The sequence below is a fragment of the Mesoplodon mirus genome (assembly GCF_964341445.2).
Source record: "Mesoplodon mirus genome assembly, chromosome: 13".
Classification (NCBI taxonomy): domain Eukaryota; kingdom Metazoa; phylum Chordata; class Mammalia; order Artiodactyla; family Ziphiidae; genus Mesoplodon; species Mesoplodon mirus.
In genome coordinates, this window is record NC_138989.1 from 5,526,952 (window position 1) to 5,544,013 (window position 17,062).

Sequence of the window (17,062 nt, forward strand, 5' to 3'; positions counted from 1 at the left end):
TGGATGGCGGTGATGGCTGCACAACAGGGTGAAAGTTGAAAGGTAGCAGAACATGCCCCTGATGTTATTTTGAGCTGTCGGCACTTGAAAAACAGCAAATGCAAAGCAAGGCTTTCACTGAACTCCCCTTCTCCGCCCAAAGACAGATCCTTCAAAAGGAGCTCCATGGTCCTAGATCCCCTCCCCAGGAGTTTCACCAACCAGGGAAGAGTGGCTCTTGACACAGGAGAGACTAAAAGTTGATACCAAACTGTGTCACAAGCTATCATATCTCTATCCATTCTTCTAGTCTCCCAGCAAAAATCATTTACTCTCCCTTAAGAGGACTTTCCCTGTTAAGATGGTATTTAAGCCTAAATTCTAAAGTCACATCTTTGAGTGACACATTTTCCCTCCGGGGTATCTCCCATATATTAAAGACGTGTGCATCTTAATAAATTATTGTGCTTTGTTTTGTTTTGTTCCTCTTGTTACTCTGTCTTTCATTACAGGCATCTCAGCTAAGAAATCAGAGGGTAAAAGGAAAATTATTTTTCCTTCCCTACAATATACTTAACGCTACTGAACTGTACACTAAAAAATGGTTGAGATGATATATTTTGTGTGTATTTTGCCACAATTTAAAGACAACAAATTAAAACACAAACAAAGACCCAATAAGTTAACTAACTTCGTAACGTTCCTATACCAGGCAAAATTGGGGACTGGAACTTCGGTCTGATTTTCTGACTGGTGGGGGATGAAATGGGTTATTTTGAAGCCGGAGCAGTTTGTTTTCTGCCACACAATGCAAATACACAAATATAAGCAGGAAAAGGAACAGAGCCTCTAGGGCTTCTTCTTTTATTTTCCCCCCTAAGCCGCAGATTCCCTTGACTTCCTTTTATGGTTATATAACTGATGACAACACAAGGCAAACCTTTCCCACCCAGCTCTCCGATTTCACCCTTTCCCTTGGGAGGAAAATGTTTGCTGGTCGTTTTGCGAACATTCTCATGATGCTGAGTTAAGTCCCATACAAGGTTGTGTGACCTTCAGGGGAGCTGAATCCTTTGGGGGAAGGAGGAAAGGCAGGCGGACAAACAGGCACCAGTCCAACCCCCTGCAGCCCAACACCCAGGCCCTTTGTGAGCTCAGCTCATCACGTGCTCATGCCTGCCCACCAATCCCGCCTTGTTGCTGGGTCTCTGTCACTCTTCCATTGGTGCCAGCTCTGAAGCAATCCCTTCTGGGGTGCCTGCAAAGGATGGGTCAGTGGATGAAGGAGCTGAACATGGATCCGGTGACTCAAGCTGCTTCTGGCACGTTCTAGCACATTGCATTCTAGGTCAGGGGATTTTAGGAGCGTAACTTGATACCCGATTCCTGAATCCAAGTGGGACATTTAGACTTTGGGGGCCCTTCTCAGCAAACAGAAAAGCAGTTGTAACAACAGCAACGAAAATCCTCTGTACAGCAGGGTTTATCGACCCAATGGATGACTGACATTGGGGACCGGGTAATTCTGTATTATGGGGGACCGTCCATTGAAGGGTTTAGCAGCATCCCTGGCCTTTATCACTAGATGCTAGTGGCACCCCTCACCCCCAACACCACAGTATGACAACCAAAAATGTCTCCTGGGAATTCCCTGGCAGTCCAGTGGTTAGGACTCGGTGCTTTCACTGCTGTGGCCTGGGTTCAATCGCTGGTCGGGGAACTAAGATCCCAAGAGCGGAGAGGGGGCCAAAAAAAAAAAAAAAAGTCTCCAGACATGGCCAAATGTTCACCGATGGGCCAAATCACTCGTGGTTGAGAACCAGTGCTCAAGATAAACAGCAGCCACCTGTCTTTGGGGAGGTCATTTTTCCCTCCCCTCCTCCTCACCTCAGGGCCCTTGGACAAATGTTTATTTCTATTTGCTTCGACCAAACCCACAGTTAGACTTAAGTTAGGGACCGCAGGGGTGGTGCAGAGAATTTTTCTGCTAGAGACAACACAGTGTTCTCAGCTCATAAGAATGTTGTTTTCTCTTTGGAGATAACCCCGGACCCATTCCCCACCCTCTGAGCCTCTCTTCTCCCTCCTCTCCCCCCTCTTTCTCCTTCTTTCCCTCTCCCTTGCCTCTGAAATCAGGCCTGTTTTTCTCTGTACCTTTTGGACCATGAAAAAAACTATGTCACAAAACTCGTGACTCAGCCTTTAAACAACAGGAATCACAAGGCTTGCAGGAAAGGAACAGCCAAAAGCAGATAGGGTGTGGTTTGAAGCCAGATCTGGTCACCTGAGAAAGAACCTCAGCTTTTTGTTCCTCTGAAAACTTCCTTCTGAAATTTAGGGAGAAAAAAAGAAAAAAACTTTATAAAGAGCCTTGATGTTCTGTTCCTTTAAACCCCCTTTCCAAAAATTTAGAAATAACCTTCACGGAAGTCTGTACTGGAAGTTACTGTGAAACGGCAGAAATGCATCTGGGGGTGGGAGGCTCCGAGGAGCTCCAGTTCTTTACGTCTCAGCTCAGAAAGAATTCAGCGAGAGGCAAAGTGATAGATAAGGAGTGATTTATTAGAATAGGACGCTTGTGAGGCTTCCAAGTGGGTGGGCGAGAGGGGGCTGCACCCCGAGAACTTAGTGGGCTACAGTTTTAGAATCCAACAAAAAATGGGGAGGGGGAAAAGACCACCTTCTTCCTCATTCTTGAGTAGATGTTAAGCTTCCATCACCAGTTCCTCCTCCATGTCAGGCAGGGGAGTTTTCTTGTCGCTCCATAGTCAAGTCAAGACTGTCATGTCACAGTGGAAATGAGCAAAAAGGTGGTAACATATATTAAAAATGGTCAATCATCTCAGGTTTCAGTATAATGTCACCCTTTCCTTATAGGTTTGTTTTTAGTATGCCCAGAGGAGCATGTCCTAGGAATCATTAAGTTACTGAGCTCACTGGGCAGGATATGGGTCTCCTTCCACCGTTGTTTGTTTTGGGGCATGTCTCATGCTTCTGTTGCATGGGTTTTTTGCTAAGCAAGCCTGCTGGTTTTGTGGTTAAGTAAACCTGCTTTCTTGAGTGAAAGACCACTTAACTTACATACTTTTTTCTCTACTTACAACCCCCTAGTGGGATTAACGATAATATTTAATCACCAACTTTGTCTCTTTCCGCTGTCCCTGTCAACTGGGGTCTCCTGCTAACCTGAAAAATGACATTTTATTTTTATTATTCATTCTAATTTCCCAGTAATAACTTCATTCTGAAAAATGTTAAAAATGATAGAGGTTAAAGTCTATTTTGAAAATTGCTCAGACTTTTTTCATAAATACATGCACGGGTTACCAAAGAAAATATATAGCAGTTTTGTTCTGATTCACGTTTTAAGTATAATGTTTAAATAATATAATGTTCATAATTTCAAGCAGGAATGTAGTCTTTTCCTAATGGCAGAACATTTTTTAGTCAGTTGCCCCTTTCTCTCTATATATATATTTTTGAAGGCTTTAAGGGTAAAAATTAAAAACACCCTCCCCTCATTTGTACAAATAGGGAATATTTCTAGAAGAGTCCAGAAAGAACGGTGGCTGGGGAATTGAAGGCATGAGGAAGATTTTCCACTGTAAACTTCAAAAAAATCTGTTGGCATCATGTTCATGTATTTCAAAATACTTTAAAAATCTGCTGGAGAAAGGACGTAGAGATCATAAAATAGATTGTCATAAAAAAAGGAAAAAGATCTAACTGACAATCTTTTTCTCTTGTTTTACCCAAAGGGAATTTGCCTAGAGAATTAAATTTTATATTTGGGATATTAATTTTTTTCCCCAGGAATAAACCGAACTTAGATTCAGTAAGTATCTTCTTAAAATCTCGGCTTAAATAGGTTTGATTTCTGATTTCTGAGCTCAACGAAATGTCAACAGAATTCAAATTCCAACGCCTCCCTGTTGATAATCAAGCACAAACCAGGAAAGCTGAAGAGCAATCTGGAAAGTTCTGTCAGCTTTCAAGTCCAGCTCAAAGAGTTTTACACAGCTGTGCGGAATTTCTGCTTTTCTTTTCAAAATTCCATGTAGACCTGCCAATAGGCGTGTCTCCCTTGGAAACTTAGTTTTCACTCCTGTGTTCTGAGGAATTCCTGAGGCTCCTGACGACCCGCCTGAGGCGGGCTTGAGGCCGCGGCCCTGGGATTTGTCGAGTCATTCGTCTTGTCGCGGTGCCCGCCCGGTGGAGAATGGGCGCGGCCGCCACAAGTTGGGGGGCTGGACTCCCAGAGAGGCCTAGCGACGGGCTGAGGATGAGGGGGAAGTTCAGGGCAACAGAAACACTACCGTTATGTAAATGCGACTCACAATAAACACCCCTCTTTATTCGCGGGGGGGAGGGGCAGGGCGGGGTGTGCGCTGGGGGAGCGGGACCCCGACTCGGTGTGAGGCGCTCGGCCGGACCCCTGTCCGCCTAAGGCGGGTCTCGCGAACGGCGGGGCCCGTCCGGGCCGGGGGGAGGGGGCATCGAGGCCGGGCGGTGGAGACAGCCCGCTCCGGACGTCTGGGCGACTCCACGCCGGGTTTTCAGGCCGCCCGCTCCCCATTCTCCCTCCCCTCAAGTCGAGCCCCGGGCAAGTCCGCGGACGCAGCACTCAACGAGCGCGCTGATCCCTCCGCCCCGCCTCTCGGGGCGGAGGCCGGCTCCGCGCCAGATTCGGCCCCAAAGCTCCAGTCTTCACAGGAGAGCATTTTATGAGTGGAATTAGTCGAGTCTGGGGTTTCTCTTCAGAGGGCAGGAGGGCTGCGAAAAGTAGTCCCTTCTCGGCGTTTCTGCGGAAGGATCTATCGGAGCGGCGCTACCTGTAACTATATAAGGGAGCGCCGTTGGGGGCGCTGCGCAGGCGGTTTCGTGAAGACTGGGACGTGAGTTGCAGTTTTTCTGCGTTTGCTGCCGTCACCACCACTTTGGTAAGGAGGGGGCCCGGGGGTTTTGCGGCCGCGAGGGGCGCGGGGGGTCGACTTGCTGCGGCAGAGGGGGGCAGCCGAGGCCTTTAGTCACCCGGGGCCCGCTAGCAGCAGGTTGGTCCTGAAGGGGAGGAACGCGGCAAAATGGCGTCCGTTCGCCGTCCTCGGTGGGAGACGCCGGACTCCGAAGCGGGCTATGAAGTGGGAGAGAGAAGATGGGGGGCGGGGGAGGCCCGTGAGGCCTCCGTGGCGGCGGGGCCCAGCTTTTTGGGGAACGGGGCTGGGCAGCGTGTGAGGGAATCGAACACTAGGTCACGGTTGGACTCGAGCGAGAACTCGGTTTCCCGTCCCAGTAAGGGGACATTAACTGCCGATGCCACGGAGCCGTCCTGCGCCCGCGATGGGGGAGGGGACCCGCTCGCCACCGCGGTTACGAGGCGTCATCCCTTCTGTGGGCTCATAATCGAGGGTGGGGCCGCCTGCTGGTATGTGTGGAGGGAGAGTTTTTCTAGTCTCGGGGCACAGGGTTTGGGCCTGGGGTGGTCGCTGCCGTGTTGGCAGGAGACAGCCAGCCAGTGAGGGGGGAGGATAAGTGGGGCCCGCGAATTGACTGGGGTCAGGTTTCCCTGCTTTTCTTTCTCAAGTGCGTGAAACGTTGGTTTTGACCTTATTTGTCAAGCTTTTGAGTGTTGCGGCAAGTTAGTCATTTGGTTAGTATATTGTGACGTATAATTTTGTAGCATTAGGTTTGTGTTGACTTCTGAATTACCTGTTAAACGCTGGGGTTAGTTTTTCTGTTAATTTTTTTGTTCCAACAGACAATGCAGATCTTCGTGAAGACCTTGACGGGTAAGACCATCACCTTGGAGGTGGAGCCCAGTGACACCATCGAGAACGTCAAGGCGAAGATCCAAGACAAGGAGGGCATCCCCCCAGACCAGCAGAGGTTGATCTTTGCCGGGAAACAGCTGGAAGATGGGCGCACCCTGTCTGACTACAACATCCAGAAAGAGTCCACTCTGCACCTGGTCCTCCGCCTCAGAGGTGGGATGCAGATCTTCGTGAAGACCTTGACGGGTAAGACCATCACCCTGGAGGTGGAGCCCAGTGACACCATCGAGAACGTCAAGGCGAAGATCCAAGACAAGGAGGGCATCCCCCCTGACCAGCAGAGGTTGATCTTTGCCGGGAAACAGCTGGAAGATGGGCGCACCCTGTCTGACTACAACATCCAGAAAGAGTCCACTCTGCACCTGGTCCTCCGCCTCAGAGGTGGGATGCAGATCTTCGTGAAGACCTTGACGGGTAAGACCATCACCCTGGAGGTGGAGCCCAGTGACACCATCGAGAACGTCAAGGCGAAGATCCAAGACAAGGAGGGCATCCCCCCAGACCAGCAGAGGTTGATCTTTGCCGGGAAACAGCTGGAAGATGGGCGCACCCTGTCTGACTACAACATCCAGAAAGAGTCCACTCTGCACCTGGTCCTCCGCCTCAGAGGTGGGATGCAGATCTTCGTGAAGACTTTGACGGGTAAGACCATCACCTTAGAGGTGGAGCCCAGTGACACCATCGAGAACGTCAAGGCGAAGATCCAAGACAAGGAGGGCATCCCCCCAGACCAGCAGAGGTTGATCTTTGCCGGGAAACAGCTGGAAGATGGGCGCACCCTGTCTGACTACAACATCCAGAAAGAGTCCACTCTGCACCTGGTCCTCCGCCTCAGAGGTGGGATGCAGATCTTCGTGAAGACCTTGACGGGTAAGACCATCACCTTAGAGGTGGAGCCCAGTGACACCATCGAGAACGTCAAGGCGAAGATCCAAGACAAGGAGGGCATCCCCCCAGACCAGCAGAGGTTGATCTTTGCCGGGAAACAGCTGGAAGATGGGCGCACCCTGTCTGACTACAACATCCAGAAAGAGTCCACTCTGCACCTGGTCCTCCGCCTCAGAGGTGGGATGCAGATCTTCGTGAAGACCTTGACGGGTAAGACCATCACCCTGGAGGTGGAGCCCAGTGACACCATCGAGAACGTCAAGGCGAAGATCCAAGACAAGGAGGGCATCCCCCCAGACCAGCAGAGGTTGATCTTTGCCGGGAAACAGCTGGAAGATGGGCGCACCCTGTCTGACTACAACATCCAGAAAGAGTCCACTCTGCACCTGGTCCTCCGCCTCAGAGGTGGGATGCAGATCTTCGTGAAGACCTTGACGGGTAAGACCATCACCCTGGAGGTGGAGCCCAGTGACACCATCGAGAACGTCAAGGCGAAGATCCAAGACAAGGAGGGCATCCCCCCAGACCAGCAGAGGTTGATCTTTGCCGGGAAACAGCTGGAAGATGGGCGCACCCTGTCTGACTACAACATCCAGAAAGAGTCCACTCTGCACCTGGTCCTGCGCTTGAGGGGAGGTGTCTTAAGTTCTCCCTTTTAAGCTTTTGACAAGTTTCGTTGCACTTTCCTTTCAATAAAGTTGTTGGCATTCTCAAATAGTGTGATTTATTTATTTATTTTATTTTTTGCGGTACGCGGGCCTCTCACTGTTGTGGCCTCTCCCGTTGCGGAGCACAGGCTCCGGACGCGCAGGCTCAGCGGCCATGGCTCATGGGCCCAGCCGCTCCGCGGCATATGGGATCCTCCCAGACCGGGGCACGAACCCGTATCCCCTGCATCGGCAGGCGGACTCTCAACCACTGCGCCACCAGGGAAGCCCTATTTATTTTTATTAAGTGTTTCCAGAAGATTCTTTTTAACTAGGGGTGGGGTGTGAGGGATCAAAGTTTTGGTCTACCAGCTGATTCTGTGGTAACCTGGAGGTAAGCAATGTCAATAAAAGGTGGCCTTAACATAGAACTGTCGTGGGTGAGTATAAATAAAACCCAGACAAGTTGGAGGTTGCAGTTAGAATTTTCCACGTGGATCCTTAGATGTAGATTCACTTGTAAACTACTGACTTTAAAAATACTGAGTTTGGGTGTGGTCCCTGAGTGGGAGAGTTTCTGGAATACCAGCAGGGAGGAGCTATTAGAGGGCCAGAGTGGTGGAAGGGAACCTACAGAAAAATCAGTTTTAGTACATAGCTCTTTAAATTCACGTTGAGCTGCGTAGAAAGTCATTTGACCAGGTGGTGTTTTTTAAAAAGGATGTGGCCATGTTTTTTTGAATTTTATTTTTTATACAACAGGTTCTTACTATTTTATGCATATTAGTGTATATATGTTAATCCCAATGTCCAAATTCATCACACCACCACCCCCTGCTACTTTCCCCTCTTGGTGTCCATATGTTCTCTAGGACGTGGCAGTTTAATTTTTACTAAAGTCTCATTAGGCGTTATGCTAGAAAGTTAGGAGTTAGTAGTTAGAGAATTAAAGCTATTGTCATAATTTTTGCTAAGGTAAAGTTGTCAAGATTCCTTAATTTTCTGTGACTAGGTGAAAGATTTGTATATAGCTGGATTGGTGGGTGAAGCTGTTGGCGCTCGGTCTTATAGTAGTGACTTACCCAATCAGGTGCTACTGGTAAGTATCTTTGTCATAACTAGAGCCAAAGGTGAAAGTTGCAGGGAAGCTGGTTTAATATGAGGAGCTGGCACTGGTTGGTAGGTACCCCAGAAATCAGATCCTTACTTGAAGGACTCGAAATAAGGGATTGTTCTCTCCAAAGAGCATCACTCCCGCTAGCTTCTCCCTCTCCCACTTTGAGGGGATGCATGTGTAACTTCTGATGCAGAGGAAATTCTGTATTACAGCCAGTTCTAAAATAGCTGAAGTCAACAGGCTTAAGTCCTTGCTTTAGGGAATCACAACTAGGAAATGTCATTTGAGAAGTTTGTCTTAGGCAAATCCGTTACTTATTGTGGGTTTTCACTTTATTGACACTAGAAAATGTATAGTTCACTGGATTTCCATGAATCACCCATGCAAATGAACATACAGGTCGAGAAGCAACGTTACAAAAATCCCTGGAACTCCACCAGCACCTGTAACCACGTCCAGTCGCTGTGAGTAGTTTTTGTGTAAGAAATTTTATTTTTTATTAAAAATAAGTGGTCATAGCATAGGGGAAAAAAGCTCAATAGCATCTTGAAAATGACCGCTCTGCAGGACGGGTTTTGCAAGATTCCTAAGGCGGTGTGGTGATGAGTGCTTTGTCTTCAAGCGTGAGGTGGTCAGTGGCTAGTGATGCTTCAGAATGTGGGGCTGGGTCAGTTCATGGGGGGGACCATGTGTGCGACATGCAGTTAGAAGGATCTTGGCATTAGAGCATAAAGCTGTGTGGGTGTCCTAGGGGTGGGGATGCTCAATGGAGACCTCGCTGAGGAACACTTGGCTCCTTCCTGTCAAGTTTAGTGAAAGGAATTGCTAATTACAGGTGTAAACACTAGAAAGGATTTGAAAAACAATTACATTAAAATCAGTGATGGTACAAACTATAAATATATTAAATGTTAAAATATGCATACGATGTAGTACAAACATTAAAATCATAAAGGAAGTGAAAGTTCCACATAAGCTTACTCCCAGGAAAATGAGTATATTTGCCTCTTACTGTTTCTAATTACAATGTATACATAGTGTGTTTTATAAAGTCAAAGGTAGCCCACCTAAGCTCCTAAGTAGTTAACTAACCATATTCCTTCCCAGTGATAACTAATTTTAAAGTTTGATATTCCTTTGGGCTTTCCTCCTATGTAGTAAATACATATAGATGTATACATAAATACAAATAGGACCATTCACAACATAGTGTTTCTCAGCTTTTTTTTTTAAACTAGGTAATTATGGACTTCTTTCCATGCCAGCATATCAAGATCTCCATCATTCTTTTTAATACTCCAGCTAGTATTTCATTGTATAGATGACCTGTGACTTATTTAACCTGTCCACCAACACTTGATTCTAGGTTTTTGCTGTTACAATCCTGCTGTAAAGTACATCCTTATACACATAGCTGTCATATACTAATATTTTGAAAGGATAGCATAAAAATACAAGACTTCTATTTAATAAGGTTCTTGGGGATAATTTTTTTTTTTTTTTTTTTTTTTTTTGCTGTACGCTGGCCTGTCACTGTTGTGGCCTCTCCCGTTGCGGAGCACAGGCTCCAGACGCGCAGGCTCAGTGGCCATGGCTCACGGGCCCAGCCGCTCCGTGGCATGTGGGATCTTTCCAGACCGGGGCACGAACCCGTGTCCCCTGCATTGGCAGGCGGACTCTCAACCACTGCGCCACCAGGGAAGCCCCTCTTGGGGATAACTTTAAAAATCAGCCTTAAAACAGTTTTATAAATAATGATTACTGTATTTGTTATTGTCTCATATTTTCCTACTTTTATTTTTTTGAGTAGATAATACATTCATGTGTTTCAGACATATAAAAAGTTTAAAACAGTATATAATGAAAAGTTTTCAATTTTGTCTCCCAGCTACTTGGTTCTCCACCTCCTCTAGTACGTTCTTTCAGGATTTCTCTATGCATGTACAAGCAACTACTAATTATTAATTCCCCTTTATGCAAAAGGTAGCATACTGGCTTGCAGTCTGTCCTGCACCATGCTTTTTCACTTTATGTCTTTTATAGTTTTGACAGAGTTCTAATATCCTTTCATTATAAAGGAAAAATACCTTTCATGTAGTTTTCTCAAGAATAAAGACCACGAGAGCAACACAGTCCCTAGTGCACATTTACAGGACCCTTCACTCAACAAATAACAAGCATGACAGGAAAAATAGCGATATAGTGATGAACGAGAAGCGTTTCTATCATCAAGGGATTCTGAGGCTAAAGAACAGAGATGCTAGACTTGCTCAGTTTCGTTGAATGATCTTAAAGCACCCCAAAGTTTGGTTTCACACGTGAGTTAATACTATGTAAGGATTCATTTACATAGAAGTGATTGTGTGAATCTTGAATAAACCAGAAGAAAACTGCGTGGCTCATGTTTGTTTAGTGTTCCTTTTTATGTTTTGTCTGAAAGCACAACGAAGTCCTCGTCAAGTTATTATAAGTATGGTCCTCAGAGAGGTAATGCTGTCTAGAGACTGGCAAGCGCTTTTTAACTCAAGGATGTCAGCCTTTGTGTGCAGTGATATCTCTGCCGGAAGAGGGAGCTACTGGAACAGACTTTGGTTTAGTCATGAAGCCTGCAGCGCCCCCAAGCGGTGTGGTTGACTAGGCGATTTGTGCTTTTACTTTTCTATTTCTCACAGTGGGTTGTTTACTCATTACTAAAAAGTTAATTTACTGTCCTCCCAAATGCCTTTTACTTTATCCTGTTTCTGCCGGTCCTGAAGCCATCTCCATTTTTTTTTTAATTTATTTTTTGGCTGCGTTGGGTCTTCGTTGCTGCATGCAGGTTTTTCTCTAGTTGCTGCGAGCGGGGCTACTCTTCGCTGAAGGGAGCAGGCTTCTCATTGCGGTGGCTTCTCTTGTTGTGGAGCACAGGCTGTAGGCGCACGGGCTTCAGTAGTTGTGGCTCGCGGGCTCTAGAGCGCAGGCTCAGTAGTTGTGCTGCACGGCCTTAGTTGCTCCACGGCATGTGGGATCTTCCCGGACCAGTGATGGAACCCATCCCTGGTTCGATTGCATTGGCAGGTGGATTCTTAACCTCTGCGCCACCAGGGAAGCCCCAAGCCATCTCCTTTTCCATTCCAGCTGGAATGACTCCATAGCATCTAATGTAGCTATTATTCAGTGTAGATTCTCTGTTTCTTACAGTATGTCATCAGATCTAACCCCTCAAAATGCCCTTCTCCCTGCTTCTCTTATCTGCTGACCACTTTCTTTTTCCCCATATGCTCCCTGACATTTTCTACTTCCTTGTTTCACTCCAGCTGCTCCCTCTTTCTAAAATACCACCTTTCCCCTATGTCTGACTTAAAAAAAAAAACAAGTCTATAGCCTTGGCTACAGTAAGGAAAGAGCTGGGTTCCTGGGACAGCACAGAGAGGTTATATTGCGGCCCAGAGAAGGCGTGTATAGGATGGCCAGAGGTCACTGGCAGAATTTCCTGAGGCAGGAGGCTGGCTGAGCAGCAAGGGGCTATCAGCACAGATTTGTGGAAAGTGTAAGCATTCCTCAGAAACCCCCAAAAATACCAGGGAAGGGAAACGGATAAGTGGACTTCCTAGAGGCGGTCACACACAATGCAGAACAGACCGGTCATATGGGCTTTAAAGGAAATGCTGACTCCACACTGGCCCACACAGATGCTGGGTCACAGCTCCCTGCCCCCTCCTCCCTATTGGTCATTCCCCTGGCATAGTCCAACCTGATGGGCTTCACTAGAGTTTTCAAAGGCCCCCCCCAGCGGAAATGCTTGAGACTGTAAAAAATACATTGTATCCAATATATGAAGATTACAAGAATGAATTTAAATATTTTAGAATCTTCAAAAGGTAACACATAAACTGGCCCAGACTTCAACGCTGACATAGGGACTTGTATTTAATGGGGGTACTTTTTAATGCAAGATATAATATGAAATGCTTTATATTTGGCTGTGGCATCCAAAGTAAAAATGTCTAGGGCCTACATGGGTCTTAAAATGGCCCTGTTCTTTTCTTTCATTTAAAAAGAAATTGAAAACAGATTAGACATTTGTTTTTCAAATGTTTCCATGCCAAAAGAGAATTTTGAAAGTTTTTGGAATAAATCATCCCAAGAATGTCAGTAGAGCTGATTTATTTTTTGATCCAGGATCCAGTAAAGATTCATGCTTTGCATTGGTTATTATATCTCCTTTATGTTTCTCCCTCTTTTTTTTGGTTTGGTTGTGAAATGATTCTTTATTTACGTGCTCCTTTATTGAAACACTTCCCTTTCTAGTTTTTAACTAACTGGGCATTGCATGGCACCACTGTTGATGTCATCTTTCATGTCGTGATGGTGGTGGCCATCAGCACAACACCTCACAGACTGGGCAGTCCTCAGGGTCTCCTGATGGTTCCAAGAGAATTCTCTAACCAAAGACTGGTGCTGCATCTGTCGAGCAATGTTGACAATCCCGTCAAAGTGATACTCCCACTTAATGTTTTTCTGCTGCTTTCTGTCTCTTGGCCGTTCCTTGAGGACTTTGATGATCAGCGCAGAGGCAAAACGTACCACCTCAGTCTGAGCCTGTTGGTTCTGAATGGTCAGTTTCACTGTCATCCTCAGACGCTTCCAGTCACTGGTTGCCTTGGCGATGTCATCACCAGCCTTTTTTGGAGACAGACCTAGGGGGCAGATCTCAGGGGTCAGGGCAGATGTGGCCCTGAATTCCCCACCAGTGTACCTCAGGCACACAACTTTGAGAAACCGTGGGTAGGTGGCTGTACTTTAACCATATCTGTGTTGTCAGACCTGAGGGCCTCTTCTATCCTAGTCCAGGGGAGAGCTAACCTTCTCTCCGTTCACACAACACCCCTCCTCTGTCTCTCTTTTTCTTTGGCTGTTCAGTGTGGCCTGTGGGATCTTAGTTCCCTGACCAGGGATTGAACCCAGGACCTCAGCAGTGAGAGGCAGAGCCCTAACCACTAGACTGCCAGGGAATTCCCCACACCCTCTCTTTCTCTTAATCTAGAAAAACCCTGTGTCTTTTGTATTTCCTAGGACACTGACTGAAGAACCACGCCAGCCGATTTAACTAATGTCTCCCATTCTGGATTTGTCTGATTGTTTCCTCATATGTGTGTGCCATTTTGAAACATACAGATAATAGAACACATTTATTGTCTCCCAATTTGCACTCCACCTGTCTGTCCCTTCATCTTTCCGTCTCAGCTAATATCTCCTCCGTGTCTTCCTGTTCCAGCCAAAGCCTTACCCTCTCTTTCTTTCATCCATCCGGTCCAATTCATCAGCAAATCCCATCCACTCAGCCTCTAAAACATAGCCAGACTCTTGTGTGGCTCTTCCTCCAGGCCAACACCCTGATCCGAGGCACCCATTTCTTTCATGTTAACCCCCCAACGGGTCTCTGCTCCCACTTGGGCCCTGGATGATCCACCCTCCTCCAAGTAGTGTGGGATGTGCAGATTTCCAGAAAGCTGATGGCTTGAGCCTATGTCCCTCATTCCTCATTTCTGACTCTCTCTTTGGGCAAATACAACAATCAGGAGGGTGTGAAGGCCATGGGGAGGGGGATGAGGCCCAGGGGACCCCCAGAAGGTGACAGTGTGTCAGCACATGGACCTCCGGCCCTCATGTCCAGGTCTTCCTGCTTGCTGGTTTGCCATCCCAGTTAGTTATTGGAAACAAGAAGCCCTCCCCTGCTTAAAAATCCCCAAAGACCAGCTGTCCTATCTCTTGGCCTCATTGCTGCTGTTCTGCTCCCATTCATTCTCCCTTAGCTGTGTGGTTTTCTTTACGGCTTAGGAACAGCCCAAGGCTTTTCCTGCTTCAGAGCCTTTGCACTCAGCTCTGCCTGGAATGCCCTCCCCTAGATCCTCCCATCAGAGGACTCACCTCCTCTCTCAGGTCTCAACTCCAACCTCCCTTCCATGACCACCATTTTAAACTAGTCCACTGGCTCTCAACTAGTCTCATCCCATGATCCACTCCTAGGTCCTTCATACCGCTTCTCAGTATCTGGAATTTTCTGACTGGTTGGATATTTGTCTACTGTTAGTTCCCCTACCTGTTAGCATACTGATAATTCATTCCTCATCATGCATGGCACTCACTTCAATCCGAAACTTCTTCGTTGTCCTTTTTTTTTTTTTTAATTTTTTTTGGCTGCTCTGCCTGGCATGTGGGATCTTAGTTCCCCGACCAGGGATCGAACCTGTGCTCCTTGCACTGGAAGCTCAGAGTCTTAACCACTGGACTGCCAGGGAAGTCCCAGTCCGAAACTTCTTAACGACTCTGAGACCAAGGCACGGTGAACGTCCAGATTTTATTGATGCAGAAACTGAGGCACAGAGAGGTACAGGGAAGGCACCAGGCAGTCTGGTCCCAGTTCCAGACTCTTTTTTTTTTAATGTTATAGAATATATATTTGTATAGATTTTTATTTATTTTTTTGTATTTTTATTTTTTTAATACAATTTTAAAGGTTACTTCCCATTTACAGTTATTACAAAGTATTGGCTCTATTCCCTGCATTGTACAGTACATCCCTGAGCCTACCTTACACCCGATAGTTTGTACCTCCCACGCCCTCACTCCTAAAGTGCCCCTCCCTCCCCTCCCTACTGATAACCACTAGTTTGTTCTCTGTATCTGTGAGTGCGCTTCTTTTTTATGATATTCACTAGTTTGTTGTATTTTTTAGATTCCACATTTAAGTGATATCATACAGTATTTGCCTTTTTCTATCTGACTTATTTCACTTAGCATAATGACTTCCAAGTCCATCCATGTTGCTGCAAATGGCAACATTTTGTTCTTTTTTATGGCTGAGTAGTATTCCATTGTATATATATGTACCACATCTTCTTTATCCATTCATCTGTGGATGGACACTCAGGTTGCTTCCATATCTTGGCCATTGGAAACAAGGCTGCTAGGAACACTGGGGTGCATGTATCTTTTTGAATTAGTGTTTTTGTTTTTTCCGGTTATATATCCAAGAGTGGGATTACCCAGCTCCACGGTCTTAACCACTATGCTCTCAGATCCCCATGGAAGCACCACGAAGATTGGGGTTTTTTCTGTTTCATTGCTCTGACGGCAGCTCTCAGTGCTTGGAACCCAAAGCGTCTGATTCAGGCTCTGATTCCAAGAAGAAACCTTTTATCTTCTTGCTGGGCTGGGTGGTAGAGCCATCACAGCAAGCCCAGGGCCTCAAGAATGGTCTGTCATGTCGTACATTTAGGAGCGGCAGGATGAATGACTTCAGGGAGGTCTCAGGGATGATTCATTGGCGTGGATAAAAGAAAGACAAGGCCGAGTTGTTAGAAGTTCATAGTTCAATTCCAAGAAGCTAACCACACATGGCTATTTACATTTAAATTAATTAAAATTAAATAAAATGTGTTCATCCATTGCACTGGCCACATGTTAAGAGTCTAGCAGTGGGGGAATTCCCTGGTGGTCTGGTGGTTAGGATTCGGCCTTTTCATTGCTGTGGCCTGTGTTCAATCCCTGGTCGGGGAACTAAGATCTGGCAAGCTGTGTGGTGAGGCCAAAATAAAAAAAAAAAAAGTTTAGTAGAAACATGTGACTAGTGGACATGTTTCCATCATGGCAGAAAGTTCCATTGGATGGTGCTGGTGTAGGTGGACCGTCACTTAGTTAAGCATCCTTCTGCTGTTGGCTATTCACGTTGCTTCCAATATTTTTCTACTATAATCAGTGGAACAAGATTATAAGACTATTCTTTTTTTAAATAAGGTTTTCTTTTTTTGTTTGTTTGTTTTGTTTTGTTTTGTTTTGGCTTCACTGCGCGGTTTGTGGGATCTTAGCTCCCCGACCAGGGATAGAACCCAGGCCCTTGGCAGTGAGAGCTCAGAGTCCCAACCAATGGGCTGCCAGGAAATTCCCTATATGGCTATTCTTACACATAGATCTTTGCCCATGTGCGCATGTATATCTGATAGATACGTTTCTCAAGGGAATTTGTGGGTCAAAGGGCACATGCTTTTGAAATTTAGACAGACTTTGCCAAGTCCCCCTCCAAAGAGGTTACACAAATTTACACTCTGCCAACAATAATCAACAGCCCCTGTTTCCCCACACCCTGGCCAGCACTGGGACTTCTCAAACTTTGATCTTTGCTTGTCTGCTAGGTGAATAATGGTATCTTACAATAGTTTTAATTTGAAAATTATTTTAAGTTTCCCCTAACCTCATTCATTATTTCACTGACAAAAGCACTTTCAATATGAAAAACATTTCTCCAAGTTCTTTGTGTCTTAGTTGGGGACTTTGTCCTTCAGGGCAGCGTCTACCGTTTATATTGATTGCCTCACCCGTCACTGGTGTTGAACTGTGTGCTGCTAATTATTAGCTATGTGGATTCGGAAGGAAGAGTAGAATTGGATATGGAACGCCCAAAGCTACGAAAAATTATAAAAGGGCCCGGCTGTCACTTAAAAAAATAATATGATGTTTCTCATAAGAGACTCCATCATCAGGTACAGATTGTTCATTTAATTGCACAGGTAAGGGGCTGTCACCTAGTCCTTTTCCTCATGAGTAATTGACTTTTTGCTCTT

General features: G+C 46.2%; 2 protein-coding genes across 2 annotated transcripts; one reads left to right on the forward strand and one right to left on the reverse strand.

The window, feature by feature from the left end:
* Positions 1 to 4,768: 4,768 nt before the first annotated feature.
* On the forward strand, positions 4,769 to 7,410 carry UBC (ubiquitin C). The gene is made up of 2 exons (XM_082640477.1): positions 4,769 to 4,919; positions 5,735 to 7,410. The coding sequence occupies exon 2, from the start codon at positions 5,738 to 5,740 to the stop codon at positions 7,352 to 7,354; it is 1,617 nt and encodes a 538-aa protein (XP_082496603.1). The 5' UTR covers positions 4,769 to 4,919; positions 5,735 to 5,737; the 3' UTR covers positions 7,355 to 7,410.
* A 5,323-nt stretch (positions 7,411 to 12,733) lies between these two features.
* Positions 12,734 to 14,406, reverse strand: LOC309815162 (large ribosomal subunit protein uL11-like; the record flags this gene model as incomplete). Its single annotated transcript, XM_082641757.1, has 2 exons — positions 12,734 to 13,210; positions 14,370 to 14,406. The coding sequence occupies 2 exons, from the start codon at positions 14,404 to 14,406 to the stop codon at positions 12,753 to 12,755; spliced, it is 495 nt and encodes a 164-aa protein (XP_082497883.1). The 3' UTR covers positions 12,734 to 12,752.
* Between the last annotated feature and the right edge of the window lie 2,656 nt (positions 14,407 to 17,062).